The 19,736-nt window shown below is 37.1% G+C and overlaps 1 protein-coding gene across 3 annotated transcripts in view; it reads right to left on the reverse strand.

Moving 5' to 3' along the window:
- NALCN (sodium leak channel, non-selective) overlaps positions 1–19,736 on the reverse strand; it is a 231,534-nt gene that overhangs the window by 104,583 nt on the left and 107,215 nt on the right. For all 3 annotated transcript variants that reach the window (XM_084498001.1, XM_084498000.1, XM_084498002.1), the window contains one exon: positions 6,433–6,564. In XM_084498001.1, the coding sequence (XP_084354127.1) occupies positions 6,433–6,564 (132 nt within the window). The remainder of the gene's footprint in view (positions 1–6,432; positions 6,565–19,736) is intronic.

Genomic DNA, 19,736 nt, shown 5'->3' on the forward strand with positions numbered 1-19,736 from the left:
AGTTCAAAATTTGACTTACTCATAGAAACAGTTGTACAATCTGACACCTAAGTTTTCAAGAGTTCTATGCTCAAATTGTAAATTTGTTGATTAATACCACAATGTTAAATTTAGATCAGACTTCTTTTATATATTATGTTGTCTTTTCATGTTTGTTTTGCCCATATCATTCCTTAAAATGTACACTTTGTGAAAATTTCTGATGTCCTAACACCCAGACATGTAGATGTCACAATTTGGAGGGTATGAAATAATAGACAGATCCAATTAACTTTTCACTTTGTGTACATGTACAAGAAGGAAAACCTGAAGAGATTTTTTTTCAAAATGTGAAGCAACATATATAAGCTGTCTGAAAAAAATTAGGAGATCTAAGAAACCAAAGTTAGAAGGTGTCTTGTTTGAAAACTACAGAATCCTAGAATGGCTGAGGTTGGAAGGGACCTCTGGAGATCATATAGTCCAATCCCCGCTGCTCAAGCAGGGTCACCTAGAAGATCACGTCCAGGTGGGTTTTGAGTATCTCAAGAGAATGAGACACCAGAATCTCTCTGGGAAACCTGTTCCAGTGCTGTCACCCTCACAGTACAGAACGTTTTTTCTTCATATTCAGATGGAACTTCCTGTATTTCTGTTTGTGCCCGATGCTTCTTGTCCTATGATGGGGCACCAGTGAAAAGAGTCTGCCCCCATCGTGTTAACAACCTCCCTTAAGATATGTATATACATTGGTAAGATCAAAATTGCTACTTCAAATTTTCAAAAACTTCCATAGTAATAAAACAACTGAAACAGGTTAAAAAAAAAAAGGATGATGGGACTTAATCATTAAAACAAAAACAAAAAAGAGGAAATTCAAGCTCAATCCAGAATTGGCATATTTTTTTCACAATTTTAAAAAAGAGATGATATAAAAGAAGCTGAGCAGAGGGATAGGATAAAAAAAAAAAAAGGATAACCCGTGGGGTTCTTACAGAGGCCTTTCCTGAAATAGTTACACAGTGAAATGCATGATATTCAAAAAAGTGAGACAATTCTGTATAGATTTATATCTTCAAAACTTACTCTCTTTCTTCTCTCATTAACAAAAACCATCCTGGCTAGACACATTTCTTTCTCACTTGTTTTCTTCATTTACTTCTCTACATACTCTGAGATATTCTCTCCCTCATTTCCCAGCAGCCAAGAAACCCAAGACGGAAAAGATGTTTTTCCTTCTCTCAGCAGCTTTGCTCTCTGACCCTTAACATGCTTCGGGGCATAAAGGAGCCATTAAAATAACATTAGGTGGTATCTATATACAACTAATAATTTACAAGTGCTGTGCAAACATTAACAAAGTACAGCTCAAGCCTTCTTTGAGCTAAAGTATTATTAGTCTTTTTTATTACAGAATGTTATGGCAAAAGATGGAGAGATTAACTGATCGCATTGAGGCTTATTGGATTTGGTAGGTGGTAACAAAATTAGAGACTAATATTTGAATTCTGAATCTGACAGTCACAGTCTCTGGGATTCTGCCTTATGTACTTACATTATTTAAAATCAGTCCATCAAAAATACATTTATCAACATGAAAGATGTTGTTTTTGAGACAGATAATTAAAAATGTACATATTTTATGTGTACAGGACTATCACAAGAAGGAATAATGATGGAAATCAAACACTGAAGTGTATGTCCTATGCTAATTCCTCTAGACCATATAGCTGTTTATGGGTGGTGCTACCATCTATACTTACATGGCTTTCTCAAGGCATTCAAAACAATTACCAGTCTTCAAATATCCTCTGAATGATTAAATCAAGGCAAAATGCTTCATAGGCCTCCAAACCTTTCATTAAATTAGGAAACAACTGTTGCAAATAAATATTTGTGTGATTTCATATATACACACATCAGTGTACACAAGATGCTCATATTCTTGAATGTATCTACCTATTTTTTCAGCCTTTATAGTTCAAAGAGCTCCAGGAGAATAATATGCCAAATCTGAAGAAACTACTCCTCCACATGAAAATCCCAATCTAAAACACAAGGAAAATGCTATATCAAAAATTTTAAAATGAAAGCTCATTTCTAAAGTAAAACAGATCTAATTAAGTCTTAAAAGAGTAAGGGGGGCAAATTAGGAATGGGGAGTAGAAAGCTGCTGGAATTCACTTTCAGAGCAGGTGGAATAACAATACTATTTAAATACACCATACATACTTCAGAGTACATAGCCTTCCCATTAGGGACAAGACTAACAAATATGATGTTAAGTGTATTTTAATTTATTCTAAAAATGTGTGGGCGGGATCATTTGCATTTTACATGCTTGTCAAACGAATTCAAACCACTAGCACTTAAAAATGTATCAAATGGTTTGCATAACATCTGATTACATTTATACACCTGTCTTCCTGCTGACAGAGCTTGTATTTTTTTTCCTTCCTTGTAATTAATTACAGGAGAAGATTGAGAATATCTGAGTAGAACTTTTTCTTAGGTGTGAAACGCAATGCAATTTTACAGACATTTTTAAAAACTGAAATCACTCCTTCCATTGCTGTAGAGACAGGGGAAAAGCAGATTCACCTTAGACACCAGAACAGACCTGCACAGGAAAAACAGGTGTAACACATGAGTGGCCACCCTCCACCAGTTTACAAACTTTGCCAAAACGCCTGGTTGTCCTTGCTCTGAATGATGAAATAAGGGTGGAAGGCAAGTGAGGCAACAGAGGAACGACCTGGCTGCTCTCTGAGGGCTGCCTCCCACCCAGCCACCTGGAAGCTTTATGGTGTTAATGCATCAATTTTCAGGCCCTTTGAAACAGTACTTGTAGGAATCCCACCTGTGCCTGGTAAGACTTCTAATGTGTAGCCTCCGTTGATGGAACATGCAGTTTATGCAGTAGCATAAAGACAAATATTCAGCACTATTCTGTCTAGGTGCTGAGCAGGTAAAGTCAACATCCTCAGCCACAACTACTAAAATGAGTTTGGAGTTCTATTCTTTCCAAGTTCTCAGATACTATGTTGTTTTCTTGACTCATCCTGTTAAAAGTCTCTCTTTGTTTTCCTTGCAGGGCTGATGTATCTAAGTTGAAATGCATCCCAAATTCTTATTTATTACTGAATATACTAAATCATGCAACCAATGGGACCTGGGTTTAGAACTCATTTCTACCCTCTTTTTGCCTCACCTTTGCCTTGCTTTCTTTTGAGACTGTCTTTTTCCAACAACAACAAAAAAGCAGGATTTTTTTCTTGGTACTGAATATCTCAATAACTTAACTTAGGCTTGTCTGTTTAGTTTAAATGGACATAGTAGTGCATTTATAGGCCACTACAACTTGTGACCATGAGAATGAATCTACTTTTTTAGACCGCATCTGCTCCTTAAGCCAGCAGCTTCCAGGATGACTTCTGGAAAAGGCATCTGCTGGATGTGTTTGCTTTAACTTGTCTGGCTATTTCCTTAAGCAAAGGGAATCCTCACTGCTGTTGGCTGCTCTGGTAAGCTGTCTCTGAAGGGAAAGTGTTCTCCAGACCAGTTTAATGAAAAATATAAAGCAACAGCAGTGCATCCTGCACGAACCAGTCTCCCTCACCAAGGAAACAACACAGCCACTGTGGAATAGTCTGCATTCTTTGAGTATGCAGCCTTTTTAAGGCTCTTAAAAACAATTTATTTGTACACACTGTGCTGTGAATAATAAGATTCACAATAACTGAGTAGGAAATGAAACCACCTTATCAGTTTCTCCTGTTTCTTAGGATTTTTTAGGCTCTTCTGATGCTGCATTTTATACCACCTGCCATAAAATACTAGGGGGTTGTTATTTGATTTTTATAGGTTCTATAGTGAAAGAATCACAGGTTAAAAAACAAACAACAAAAGAAACAAAAGCCAAATGGACAACAAACAAGTATGCCTTACAGATCAGCAGAATACCTTTCCCTATTCCAGACTACTTTAGCTTATAGAAAAGTAAACACGTAGAATATAAGCAAATTATTTTTCTGACAGCTTCCTCACTAATAAATTGGTATTCTGATCAATCTAAGCTATGCAGAGACAGAAAAATGTATCCTTAAAGAAAATGAGACATTGTTCATAGGTCAGAAATTTAGTACACTAATCTACACAATACACTCATTTTGAAGTATAAAACCCTGGCAAGTATTTCTATCGAAAAAAAAGCCCAAAACCTAGACTTCAAATAGATGTGGAAGAGAGTATTTCTAGCACTGATTAATAAAAGCATAATTATACTATATATTCAGTGCCAAAATAGAAATAGCACATGCAGCGTTTCCTATTTTGAATATAAATAGAATTAAAGTTATTTTGTTAAGAATCCAGACTCCACTTGCTGTATCCTGGGCATAAAGAAAAAATGCCTTCCATGAAAAGTTCATGGTCTCAGGCTTTAATGCTGATTTAATTACTCGTTTTGTCCTGGAGATTAAAATGAGTTTCACTGTCTTCACTTCTATGAAGTGAAAATATTGTCAACCCTGCAGGGGTTATCATAAGAGAATCCAGACTTTGTTGGTTTTATTCCAACATCTTATTCCCAGGATCATATTCTTTCACATTCATGTTGTTTTTAGAATATGCTCAGAACTCAAGATAAAATAAAGATAATACATTAACACATTTCACAATTATTCTTTCTATGACAACTGTCTAAAAGTTGAGATAATTTCAGTATGTTAAATGTGTGGGCTTTTCTTAAGAACTTGTTTAATGTCTGGAACAAAGTAGTTTCATAACTCTTTGGGAGGAGGTTGTTTAGTCTTGATTATAATTTGAAAATATGAAGCCACCACTTAGCTACCTTCTGACTGGTATTCTGGTTCTAAACAGTGAAACTAAGCCAGAACTTGTTTTTCTGAGATGTAGGGTGAATCCCATATTTGAGATCTGATGAGTCCTACCGTTTGCTGATCAGCAGTATGGGATATACTGCTGAAATGGTTCAGTACTGATGCAACCTGCACTCTTTTGAGGGTTTGGACTCTGGTGCTACCTTTAATTTTTCCTTGTTTTCATGTTTTTGTCTCAGAATTGGTGGTTTCTGCTTTGTAGGACCTTAAGAGATCACACACAAATTCTAAAACTAACAGAAATTTAAAAATGAGTACCAACTCAACCTCCCTTAAAACAATGAGATGCATTAAGCACCATAATGTTAAGCACTACCAGGTTTAAAGTTGAGCACTTGAGCGTGACTCACAAGTCTATTTAGACATTTAAAACCCCAGGAGTACAAGCCATCAAACTTCTCGACTTGCAATTCTTCTGCCATTGTCATTGTCAGCCTTGAAGGCAATACCAGAGGCAGCAGAATCACAAGTCAAAACATGCTGTCAAGTGCACTAGCCTAAGAATGTCAGCCCCAGGAAGCGAGGCCATAAATTACTCTCAGGGCGTCTTCTTTTCAACTGAACCCTCTGGCTCCAAAGGACGGTGTAATAATTATTGAAGTCAGGGGAACTGCAGTAACCACACAGCTAGACATGTACAATCCAGGCAACAGTGATCAGCATCTTCAGATAACCCATCTCAGTGAATTTCAGCAGTGGTAGCTTTATCTTCAGATAAAGTGACAATTCATAGTGCTCATGGAATTAAGTATTGTTGATAAGGAATGCTACAGTACTGATTTCACTCTTGATTTGGGAAAAAAATGTATTTGAAACTATACCTATATATTACTACCACATAATTCAAAACTTTTATTTATTTATTTATTTATTTTGATAACTGAACTAAACTAAAAAACTAAAAAGTCATGTAAGCAATGTTCTAGGCACTTTAGCACATGCTCTACAGCAATATCTTTGACAAACTAAAGAGTCAAGCAGGCTCTCAGCCAAAACGCCACGTAAAAAGAAACTGTTTTCCTCTGCTACACTGGTTCAGGAGCACATCCTTCTCCTTCACTGAATTTAAGACTGAATAAATGTTCCTTTGCATTGTGCTCTTGAGGTTACTGAAGCTAGGCTACTCGCAACACTATTCTGGTTATGCTCAAGGGCCATCTTGAAGACACATATATGTCAAATAAAGATGATTTAGAAAGAAATACAATATTTAAAGACAGAGTTTTGCCATTTTTTTAAAGTTAAATTCTTACGGATGTTACAGTCCTGGTGCAAAAAGATAGCAACTCAGCAGCCATGCATTGCCTGCAAATGTTATACTTAAGCCTCAGCTCATTACCACTGACATTTTGTTTGAGGAAATTACCTTTCAAAAGGTTGTAAAATAGGGCTGTCAGACATTGTCAGACAGAGGAACTTGAACAAGTTAGCAAAGAATTCTTGGAATGCTTAAGGGAATAAAAAAATTACGTACTTAAATGTGCTTGACATTCACATTTTCTACTTTAGCTTATCTTGAAAAACATCTAGATAGTTGTTTCAGCATACTCACCTCAGCTAGGTAAAATTCATCATACTGTCTCTTGAAATTTTCTCCTTTGTAGTAGTTACTAGCAGCAACAATCACATCTACAGCCACCATGCTTAGTATGAACATATGAAACACTGATGACCTCATCATTTTCTGCAAAAGAAAAAGAAAATTTTATCATCAAAGTGACTCAACCACATGCAATATAAAGCTTTATTATACTGTCGAAATACAATCAGCTATAATAATATGTTTTATATAGCTTTTTTACACAATTCTAAAATATTAATCTTTAAAAATATTCCAATATATTGCTTCAGCTGGTTTATGTATGCAAGATTATATATATATATTTACTTTTCAGTTTGTTATTTGCCAACTGACTTCTTACTGGAGGTTTATGATGTAATGTGATATATATTACTTTAGTAAGTTTAAAGCCTATACCATATTTCTAACTACTCAGTTCCCCTTGGTTACTACTCCATTTTGATTTCTTCATGCAGATCTTACTGACTTGTTGTTCAGGATCAAGTAACATAAATTCTATCTTCATCACCGCCTTTACTCCAAGAAAGACAAGTGACATGGGATTTTCCCACAGTATTCTCCTGGAGAAGCTGGCAGCCCATGGCCTGTACAGGTACACTCTCTGCCGGGTTAAAAACTGTCTGGACGTCTGGGCCCAGAGAGTGGTGGTGAATAGAGTGAAAGCCAGCTGGCTCTACCTTCTTTGCATTCTCCCTTCAGGTATGTATAGACATTCAAGAGATTCCACAAGTCTTCTCTTTTCCAAGCTGAGTCTCAGCTCTCTCAGCCTTTCCTCACAGGAGAGGTGTTGCAGTCACTTAATCATTTTTGTGGCCCTCTGCTGGACTCTCTCCAGTATGTCCACATCTCTCTTGTACTGAGGTGCCCAGAACTGGACCCAGCACTCCAAGTGTGGCCTCACCAGTGCTGAGTAGAAGGGAAGGATCACCTCCTTCAATCTGCTGGCAACACTTTTCCTAATGTTGCCCAGAGAGCTGTTCGCTTTCTTTGTGGCACATCGCTGACTCGTTCAACCTGTCCCTTCAAACTTGCAAGGACTTTTCTGCTAAGCTGCTCTCCAGCTGATTGGTCTTAAGCCTATACTGGTTTATTCCTTCTTCAGTGCAGGGCTTTGCACTTCCCCTTGTTGAATATCTTGAGGTTTCTGTTGGGTCAGTTCTCCAACCTAACAAGGACCTTTTGAATGGCAAAATGGCAACACAACCATCTGTTGATCAGCCACTCATCCCAGTTTTCTATTATTTGCAGAGTTGCTGAAAGTACACTCTGTGCCATCATCCAAGTCATTAAAGAGGATGTTAATGAACGAAGCGTGGCCTTGCAAGAACATTGTCCAGATCCCTCAGTAATCATGCGTGTATCCCATCAGATTGCATGGACTTCTGTATGTCCATTTTGTTTAGATGTTTCTTAACCCGATCCCCTTCCACTAATGGTTTCAAACTTTCTCATGGGTTTCAGGAGTTGGTTTTCCTGAAGGTCAGTCTTACCCATCAAGACTGAGGTGAAGAAGGCACAAAGTATCTCATCTGTTTCCATGTCACCAGCTTCCCTAACCCATTCAGCAGCAGGCCCACATTTTCCCTAGTCCTTCTTTAGCTGCTGTTGTACCCATGGAAGCCCTTCATGTTCCAGATTCAACTCCACGTGGGCTTTGACTCCCATCTCTGCCCAATAGTAGCAGTACCCCATCTCTGCTCAGACAGCAGCTCTGTATTCCTCATGGGATACCTGGTCCAGCTTCCACCTCAAGTGTGCTTCCTTTTATGTATGAGTTTTGACAGCTGCTACTTGTTCATCCACGTGGGACTTCTGCCACATTTGCTTGATTTCCCACATCTGGGGATGAAACACTTTGAAACTTGCAGAAGATCCCTGAAAATCAGCCAGCTGTTCTAGACTCTCTTCTCCTCAGGACTGTATCTCACAGAATTCTTCCAAGCAGATACCCAAACAGAGTAAGTTTCTCCTGAACTCCAGGGTTGTGGCCTTGCTTTTAGCTTTATTCTCTCATTGCAGAACCCTGAACTCCAACATCTCGTGGTCACTGTAGCCAAGGCTGCTCTGACCCTCACAACCCAACCAGTTCCTCTTCGTTTGTAAGAGGTCCAGCCAGAACACCTGCCATCATCATCTCCTTAGCCTGTGTGTTAGCAAGTTACCACCACAGCACTCCAGAAATCTACTGCATTGTTTGCTCCCTGCTGTGTTGCACCTCCTACAAATATCAGGGAGCTTAAAATGCCCCAGAAAAAAATATGGGGGTCTGTGAATGTGAAAATGTTATAGTAGAAGTAAGTAACATATACATTTACATTTGTAAGGATATATTAACTGTTAGAAGACTTCTACACATATTTGTAAAATACTAACTCGGTCTTCAGTGAGCTGAGGCTATGTTGACAAAGACATATTTACATTTTATGTTTAACCCTGCCAGGAGCTTAAGGTCTTGACTTAACTACAGTCCTACTGTGTTTTACCTACTGTTTTGTTTGTTTGTTTGTTTTTGGTGGTCAAATTAGAACACAGTACAGTATATATGGAAGACTGCAAGGACCAGCAGTTGTTCAGAGTTTTAGCAGACTTGCTAAAATTCATTCTCTTTGGATCCCACTTAAATTGCAGTGGAGTGGAGAATTTGCACAGTTGCATGCATTCAGCTAACAGGAGTGCCTCTTGCCATCTTAACATCTGGATTTAATCTGTGATTCACTGTTAACATTGGAGACGGAGGACAGTTCAACACTAATTCCAACTGGCTTTCTTTAGACCCTAGTGGCACAAAAAATGCTTATGTATTCCCACCAAGAAAGGGAGGCTTAGGAGATAAAGCCTGACAGGCAGAAATGTACATAACAAGCCTTGGCTAATAACAATGCCTGAAGTGCAGTGAAGTCTCTAAAACTCGAGTGGCTAAATGAGGTCTTGCTTTTATTTTTAAAGCACAAGGCATGCTATCAGGATAAGATAATAAAAGACATGACTACTGGTTTCAAGCATGCATTTTTTTAAGTGTATGATTCAAAACAGGTAGCATCTTATCTGTTACATTTCTATTTCACACAAGTTCTAAACAGCTAGTCTCTCTGCATATTTTACACTGTATTTTTAATAAGTGTCAAAATTTCCTTCATAGTAACAAAAAGTATGCTGTCTCAATTGTGACAGGACTTGCTAAAAAAAATAGTAGATCAGGCTGTAAAATGCACTTTTCTCTCCCTTTGTAAAAGCAAAAACAAAATCAGGAAAGAAAAATGGTACTAGAAGAAGAATAAACATACATAAACCACTTTGGTATTGGTATACATGTATAATCATGTATATTTTCTCATTACAGTCTGCAGTCTGTATCTTGGGATACTCATAAAAAGGTTTTCCAGTGCTATATTTAATTCTGGAAAAAAAAATGCAAAAATGTAAATAATATGCTAACAGTAGTATAATAAGCTCAGTAACATTCAATAAAGCTTCTTGTCAGTTACTAAATGCTGCCTTCCCCTCTCAGCTAAACTGAAAGTAGACAATTTAGCTAACAGTATTATGTTTGCATATCACAATTTAGCACCAAGATAATAATGAAAGAGGTCCAGACAGGATACAAGCTATGCACTGGCTATATAAAGGCAGCAACACCTGGATGAGGCAGGAGATTAGGAGATGGCTGTGGCAGGCAATGTCAGAAGCAGCCTGTTGCTAGCAGAAAGACAGAAAGCCCAAAGGGCCTGCAAGACGCAAGTATGTGAGCACACGCACAGCAAAAACACTATGCTGAGGAGACCCAAACCAGAAACTCATTACTTTTAAATCCCAGGACTGGGCTGCTCATGGGCACCATATATGCATCCTGTGGCTTCATATTCTATTATAACTTTTTGGTATCAAAGGTGAATATAAGCTCATTATATACAAGCACAAAATATTCTTCCTGGAGGAACAAATAACTGGATTTACATTAGCTGTGTGACCCTTTATGACATATTTATTACTGTGCCTTGAAACATTGAATGGGCTACTTTCTTATTTTTTTCTTTAGCACTGCAAAATCTAGCTGCTCACCTGTCATGAACACCATACATGATAAGCTTCCTTCCTGCTGGCCTCTCAGCAACAGACTGCAATATCCTTAGGAGATCAATGTAGCCCACACACCTACTGTGCCCAGCTTCCCCCCTACTTTCATCTGTCTTATTTTGTTCTTTTTGCATCACAGAATTTAATTTGGATTTGTACCCTTGAAGTGGCTCAGCTGCACCTCTATTGTAATGTTTGACCACAAGTCTTCACTGTCTCTTTACAAATTTCTGTAGGACATTTGGAATGAAGTGTAAGAAAAAGCTGAATTTAGCCCACAGCACTTACCCAAGCCTTAAAAATTATTTTGGATCACCAGATTAGCAGTGTGTCATTTGGAGTACAGCCCTTTTCAGAGCACACAGCCATGGAAAATTCTCTTTGCAAACTTGAAAGAGACATAATGCCAGGTTTTGTTCTTGTTTAATTTACTGACCTTTTTCAGCCCTTGGATGTACGTTTCTTAAACTGTGCAGGAATAAGATGAGAGAAATGTTCTGATGTTGCTGTCAGCCCGTTGCATGACGGGAAAATTGAGTCTAATATTAAATTGGACGTACGATTAGCTGTGCTGAAGCAGTCTCAAGTGAAATGTCCTGTTGCTGCCATCAATCAGCTACAGCAGTGAAGAATTTCTTACATCTACTGTGAGTCACTTCTAATGCCAGCATCTGGCTTCATGCAGGATGACGGTTCTCAGTGTCCAGGACAACAGTGTGATAAATGTGGATGGCACAGGGCATTAATACTTCCAGGGCCCTCAAAACCAGTGTAGGACAACCCTTTGGCAATCCAAACTCTTTCAGTGTTTGGAAACACACAAGGGAGTTGAACATTTGCTTTGTGAGTAGACTGGAATTTCATGAGAGCAGAAAAGCCTTCTAAAATTCTACATTTTTCTTTTTCTTTGCATTAAGAATGTGTTTATTACAGCTGAGGCACTCTAAATGAAAACAAACAAAACAAATCCCCCCCCTCCCCCAGATATTTAACATTGCAGATTCACCCAAAAGATCAAGTAAGCAATGAAATGAATTGCTGACTAGAGAATAATACCTGAGTCACTTAGTCTGACAGAGCTTTACCACACGTGGGCCTAAAGCAGGCTTTTGTCACTCCAGCAGTGTCAGAACATAGTACACTGCTCTAATACTCCTTCCAGCTTCCTACATGGCAGAGGGAGGATGAGTGACACAAATTGGCCTTTGCCAGCTCTCTCGTGGAGGATATCCACAGCAACTGCCACCTTACACAGCTAGAGCCATATACGCCCTGAGTTAGGAAAGCAGCACTCCATGCAAAATGCAGTCACAATCCAAACTAGAATAACTAAATGAAATGGAAGTATATTTTCCTGATGCTAAACACCTTTTGGGGGCTCTACTTGTATCAGGTCATTCCTTATACCACCATCCTTTACATCTCATTTTTATTTCAAGTCTATAACAGACCTTACTTACCAAGTGAAGAGGTATGCATTGCAAACTTCTAGGGTCTGACTGACCTACTAGTAACATGTGGGCTATTTTACCCTGATGTTACTAGCTCAAAACTGGCCAAGCCGGTAATGCTCAATATTATCATGTGAAACCTTGAAAGAGGTGTCTTCAGAGGGGGCAATGGTTTTAGTTCAGATTTATGGAAATTCATACTGCATTTGACAATAATTAACTCTTGGTGATGACCTAAGGAAAAAACACTGATGACAAATTGGCTTGAAGAATAAACAAAATACGTACAAAATCCTTACATTTATTACTACTAAGCAAGACATGGTGACAATTTCATACACAGAAAAAGTTCTGCTTGTTTTGGCCATTTAATGTGTTAAAAGTTCAGAGGACGTAATTGTCAGACTGGCAGCTCTTAAAAGTAACAGATAAATTAATGAGCAGTGTAAACATCATTTAACTAAAATACTTTGATAACTTTCTGTATGGATATGCAGTCTTTTTCCTAACTTAGTACTCTCAAAGGTTGTATCCATCAACAGGAAAAATACAGTTCTACCTTTGTATTTTAGATATACTTTAACATTTCCTAAAACATCAGCATCTCCTCCTCCCATGTTTTAATAGGATGGCTTGGGCAAGCTGTTTACTCCCTTTTCGTCTTCATTAGCTTTTGCCATTTACTTAAGGAAGCTAGGTCCTGCTAAAATACTCCAGCAAAGCTTGCAGGTATGGCTATCAAAAGACTGTACATGAGCTACATGATTATTGTGATTAATTTTGCACCTATCACTACAGTGGCATTGTGGATTATTTGTACTAATGTCTACACACGCCTATTGGAACACAACCCGTTCAGGTAGCTGGAATAACTTTTGGCTTATGAAAGTTGTTATTTACATGTGGACAAAAGAGTTTCTATTTTTATATTTTAAAATAGTTATTGTGATTGAAAAGGTTACATTTATGCTACTCCAATCTTTTTTGCTCACAGGCCTGTTGCAGCCTAGATTGCGCTAATGCAGTGGCATGAAGGCAGTATGACTTCTAGCTCATTTCCATGTGCAGCACCACTGGAAACTTGTGGTGCCATTAGAATTTGTAACTGCTCTTTAAGTCTTATGGTACCTGGTACTTTTCTTAGAGCACCACTATCTGGAGTTACGTGAGTATCACAAAATACAAAAGCCTTGTTCAGAAAAGCTAACAGAACATTACTCAAGTTCGTTACGGCAGCACAGAAAACAGTAAGTCAAATAAAAAAAAAAAAAAAAAAAAAAAAAAAGCATTATCAGTGAATTCTCATACTTTTTGGCATTCTCCTCAGAGCTTGACCCACAACACCAAAATACATATAGAGGGATCATGTGTTTTGTACAATAGGGACAGGTTAAGATGTATGTGCAAAATTAAGAAAGGAACATGAGAAATAGTCATTCAAGATGCTAGCAAATTTTGGTTTGATATTGGCAGCAGGAGACATAATATGCCTCAGAGTCTATTATAAGGTACAGGTCCTGCAAGAAGTCTAGACGTAACAAAAAGAAAGCTTGACTTTTAGGATTCTATGCAACATGATTTCTAAGAGTAGCTGAGTAAAGACTCCATCTTGGCCTAAAGAAAAAAACAAGGTTTGATCCTGTACAGGTTTATTATACTTGTGGTGTTTATTTAATCTTTTTCTTTCTTTTTTTTTTTTTTCTTTCTTTTCTCTCTCTCTCTCTCTTTTTTTTTTTTTTTTTTTTTTTTTTTTTTTTTTTTTTTTAATGAAGTGCTGGAAGATACCTTGTCTATGAAAGGAGCTTTAGAAAATCACATTCTATACACTGCTAATCATAGATAATTCATAGCATGAATAGGATAAATTTGATTTTCATCTTGTTGGTTAATGGCCATCTGAGCAAGTACAAAATTGTGAAATTGCAGGAAATTTTCCCTTTTGTTTGCAGAATATTGTAGAGCATTTTACAAGCTGTGTAACTAATTTTCTATAAACCATTTTGCTTTCAACCTACTTTATGACTGCCTGACAAAGATATGCTTGTAAGGAGAATTTAGCAAATTATTCTCATGCTCTGCAATCTGTACATTTATGGGAATTATTAAGCATTAACCACAAATTTTAAGGGAACAGACTTCTTAATATCTTACACGGATGCAGTTATATATCAATGTAGGGCGTTATAAACCACTGTAGATCTGAAATATCATCTGTATTGCAGAGGAACTTCAAAGTGCTAGAGAAATTCAAGTAATCTAACTTAATTGATGAAACAAGGTGAAGGGTGAATTTGAAAGACACTGAGAGGGATGGCTTATAGACAGTGCAAAGAAAATCTCAGCTCAGACATTCACAACTTCGGTGAAAGCAGGGAGGTAGTCCCTCCTTTCAAATACAAGCTGCCTGTCCCAGTGAAGTGAGAATTGAACAATTCCTCACCGGTTTAGGCAACGGAAATGGTTGCTTTAGCATTCTTCATGAAGGCAGAGGACTTTTCAGGGCAGTGAGATGGATATAAAGACCCTTTCAGGTACAATAGTCTAATGGCAAATCTCCTTGAAAACTCTAGTAACGTAAAGATGATCTTGTACATCATGGAGAACCTTTGTTCCCAGTCGTAGGAGATAATGCAGAAGATGTGGAGATATTCAAGGAAGGACAAAATCCCACAGAACAAGTAATAACTTTAGAATATGCCGTCAGAAACCTTTCCATAAACACTATATATCTGGCTGCTGCAGAGGTGACTCTAGTCTGGCAGAAAGAACAGTGTAGACAGAAAACTGCCCTGGCTTGAAAAATATTATACGCATTTCACTTTACCGTGCTTCTCTTTTCCACCTTCTACCTTATCTGATCAGCATGTAAAGGTTGAGGATCTATTTGTTTTTACATGGTGTACTACTTCTGGGGCCTCAAAATAAGCTGCAAATGGGAGTATTATTGAATAATGGCATCATATCAGAACAGGACAATATGACATACCAGAAGATGCAAATATGTGCTCCAATATGCAAGCGCAGTCCTGCTTTTCATGCTATCATAATACATTTTTTAAGGCAACACATATCACTTTCAGATTATTTGTAGCTAAAATTACACAAAATTCAGCAGTTGTCAAGGTCTATCTTCCAATAATCAAAATGGATTTTAATATAAGCAATTCACTGAATTGTTTGAAAATACAAGCAGTTCATGAATCTGTCATATTGTACCAGACCTTCCTGTCTTCTTTTGCTCAGCAAATTTTGATGAAAATAAAAATGTACTTAAAAAGAAGAGAACAGAATTCTAGTCAAAGAAACAAAGTAAAGTCAGTAAAACAAGAAGAAAGAGAATATGCACTTAGGAAGTAAATGAATGGAAGTAATGGCGGAAAGCTTATTGAAGAGAAATGGAAACCTGTAAGATATGACTTACAATTAACCAAACTTTAAAGGGAAAAGTTTCTGTCAGAAATTATATACTCTTTTCCTCCACATTCTAGATTCGATAGCCAAAGCCTTATTTTTGCTACAGGGCAAAAGAGTGTTGCATATGCCTTTTTCAGACAAGCTGCATTCTGTTAATTCCTGTAATAACAGAGTAAAGCAGTAGTATAGATATTCTACCACTAACAGTAGCCACTTTTCTCCTTCCACAAACTTCCAAGAGAACAGTCAATAAGAGAAATGGTGACTCTTCTGCCCTAAAAATCCATGAAATAATGGCTTCTTTGAAACTAAATGAACCTCCTCCTCCTCACCAGTTTATAAATCAGCTAGCGCAGATATGTCATTTTCTTTGCAAAAGATACAGAGGAAGTAAGCAGCCTTTCAGTGCCTGCAATCTGACTTAGAGAAATGGAAAGCTGCAGCTGCAACATAAAAGAAACCTAAAAATACTACTTAAATTGTTCATGACAACAATAATGCATAAGGATTGTTACCTTCCTCTCAGATTTTAAAACTCTTAGTAAGTCTATCATCACCTCACCAGTAATTTTCTTAAAGCTCTGAAATTCAAAACAGAACTGACAGAAGATGAATAGAAATTTAACTCTTTTTTTTTCTAAACATTGCAACACTGTTCAATTCAGCAAACACAATGAGTCAAAAGAATTATTTTATAAAAAATAAAACAAAACAGGCCAAAATAATTTTTGGTTTATTACCAGTCTCTTCATCTAAGCTGTAGGAATGAAGAGGACCCTGTACTTTACCAAGATATAATTAATCGCCCATCTGTCCTATGTGAATTCATATGATTCCTAGCACCATAGTACTTTCAGAAATAAAGCCTTCAGCTTCTTTTCCTTTCAAAATAATAATAAAAAAAAAAATCTGCATTTTCAAATTATCACTGCTCTCTTAACAGTAGCTTAGATATCTGAATTAGTTTAAAAGCACAGTGGTAAATGAACTTAATGTCAGATGCAGGAAGAGGTAAAGACCCAACCTAACACTCCCACCACGTTACATTATGGATTAATACACCATATGTCCACATAAATGTGTTTTGAAAAGTATGTACACACATCTCTATATGTGTGTCTGTATATATATACACACTTAGAGAGTAGGCCAAATTTCTAGCTAATTTTTGATGCTGTGCTCTGTTGGCCGTGTTATAATGGATGCATTTCACATTCTTAATCTACATTTTCTAATTTTCTCTGAAACCTCAAGTTGCTTCAGAATCTGCTATACAACATTGTATTTACATATTGTTTCTGAATCCTCTACATATCATGAATCATAGAATAGTTTGGATTGGAAAGCACTTTAAAGACCACGCAGTTCCAACCCCCTGCCATAGACAGGGACACCTCCCACTACATCAGGTTGTCCAAAGCGCCATCCAGCCTGGCCTTGAACACCTTCAGGGATGGGGCATCCACAGCTTCTCTGGACAACCTGTGCCAGTGCCTCACCACCATTTTTTTCTCATAGGAAAAAAAATAATCTTCCTAATATCTAATCTAAATTTCTTACCCTTTTTTAGTTTAAAACCAGTACTCCTTTTCCTATCACTACACTCCCTGACAAAGCTTTCCTCTCCTGCTTTCTTTTAGGTCCTCTTTAGGTACTTTAAGAGCACTCTTTAGGTACTATTTCACGCACATCAATAATGTTGACAATTCCTATTTTTGTATACTTTTATTTTGAAAATATTTTAACCACAAAGAGGAAAACAACAACAACATAAAAATGTCTTGTTTACTATGCAGGACAGCTCCATCTCTAAGACTAAATCTATTTGCCATTATTCAAAAGCTGTACCATAGGCAAGCAGTAGTACATAAAATGTTGATCACTCCTATGGCAACATATCAACTCTCACTTTGACTAGTAATTGATTATCACATGTGCTTCAACTTTCCTCCAAATTGCAGGGGTGATGAGTGAGTAGGTAAGGAATTTGGAACCCACCTGTTCTGTGGTGAAGTGATGATGAAAAAGCAGAAATAATACCCAAATGTTTCAAAGGCTGTCTAATATAGGAACAGCAATAAATATGTCCCTCTGAATAACTTCTTTTCCAGTATCAAAATATGTGTGTTTATGCATTTAGTTCCCCCTTCAGAGATCTTGCTGCCATAATTTCCAAACAGTATAAAAATGAGCTTCTTAGAAAGCAGATCCTCAAGGAACTTTTTTTAAGTTGGTTTTCTTTTTACTACTATTGAATTATGCTATTTGAATTTCCCAGACAAAGACTGGGAATCCCATCCTTTATGGAAAAGTGCCAAACTGAAGTAGAGTTACTTATCTTCTCATAGGTCTTATTACAGTTTTTTATCTTACTACAACACTTATAGCATGAGTGTTTTGAAATTCTTTAATGACCTAAATTTCAGTGCTTTTTCATAGCTCTTAGATGGTCAAGCTGTTTAAAACTTACAGAAGTACTTGGACAGCACTAGCAGTACAAGAATACTTCAGTTCTTTGAGAACTTCCCTTCCTAACCAAAAACTACCAAATTTGCGCAATTCTACCCAGAATTAATGAAAATCTTTTCCTGGGTTGTGCTGCTCATTTGTACTGATTACTGATTTCAGATTTCAATGTCCTGCCTAACAGTTAATTAATCTTCTGGGTTGCTATATTTACTTGTCTTAGGAACACAGAGTACTATATAGTTTGGACAGGCAATAGTTACCTCTCTTAAAACGCTTCAGGTTCTGGTCTCTATCACCTTTATATAACAGTGTTTATGTGCCCAAATGAAGCAATAAAACTTCACACTGTGGGAGAAGTTTTTGTGTCGGGAAATTGGTAATTGAATTAAATTCAGCACACAGTGGATATGTTTCAAAACACACATGCATCTGCTTCATACAAAAAGGTTTAGAACATTCAGAAGTAGTTACTCAGGTATGGGAGGGGAAAAATAGAGAACATATCCATAGCAGCATGCTACTGAAAATCTCATTTTTAGAAAATAATGTTTTTCTAAAATGAGTTACTTGGCTGTATAAATAAATATAAAACATTTTGATGGAATTTCCACCTTTTGATTAGAACAGTTTTTCTTTGCATTTTCCTTGCATAATTTAATTACCACACTCTTCTCAAAAACTTGTGATTTACATATAAAAGCAGAGATTACTTTGAAATAAATCAAATGCTCCATTAAAGAAGTGATCAGATGAATAATTAGAATGAAATAAGAATTTGCACTCAGACTCAAAACCTACTTTCTAATAAAGCAGCTTGCATTCAAACAAAATATAACTCACAGAAGAGTCACTGGAGTATTTTCACCGAACTGGAGTAGTGTGGGAAACTGCTGACTACTTATAGGCTCTGTCACCTTTAGTCAGGGGACAGCAGAGCTAATCAGAGATTTTGACTGCCATTAATTTGTAGGGCAAGAAGCAGTGACTGCCTATGCCCTTTCCTTTTTCTTAAAAGGAATCCATTCTCCACGTCCACCTGCTACACCCACTACTGAGCTACAGCTATGAAATCTGTCTTCCCTTCACTAATGTAGAACTGGAGGTGTAGGCATGGAAAGGCAACTCAAACTAATGTGGCCTTGATGAAATACAACAGCATTTCAGAATAAAAATATGTTAAATCTACGCTAATGGAATTAAGGTTGGATTTGGACTGGGCCACACAGGAATCTTGATGAGGCGAGAATCATAAGACATGGGAGACTGCAGCTTTCTGGTTATTTTGAAGTTCATCATTTCAAATTTAGTTCAATATCCACACAAAAATAGTTTGGTAATTGAATGAGTTGCACAATAGCTCTTCATTTTTGTAACGATACACAGAAGTGACTTATAATGGTCATTTTCAATGTTGCTGTCTTCTATAGTGTTTATTTTAATAATTTTATTTAAAGAAAAGAGAGAAAAGACGTTAAGATTGTCTCAAGCCTAATAATCTAAACCATCATTAATCCAAATTTCAGTCCTCTTTGAAAATCATTCTGCTACCTCCCCCCCCCCCAAAAAAAAAAGAAAAATAGTATTTCCCAAACCTGCATATTATTCCCATGTTTCTTACTGTTTTTCCAAATAGGATTAAGAAGAGTTAAAAATGTAGATGACATATGAAAAGAGATAAACATACCACACAGTGTCATAACTATGGTCATACTTATTGCAGAAAACCCAGTAGGTCCTTCAAAAGGCAAATCAACAGATGGATCAAATGGAGGTAAGTCTTGTTTCAAAGGCTGGGAGACCATTTTTAGGGGTGTACAATTCCATTTTTTGGACTCTTTTCACCATCGCAACTTGTTGGAACTGTAT

This window comes from Aythya ferina, assembly GCF_964211825.1.
Source record: "Aythya ferina genome assembly, chromosome: 1".
Classification (NCBI taxonomy): Eukaryota; Metazoa; Chordata; class Aves; order Anseriformes; family Anatidae; genus Aythya; species Aythya ferina.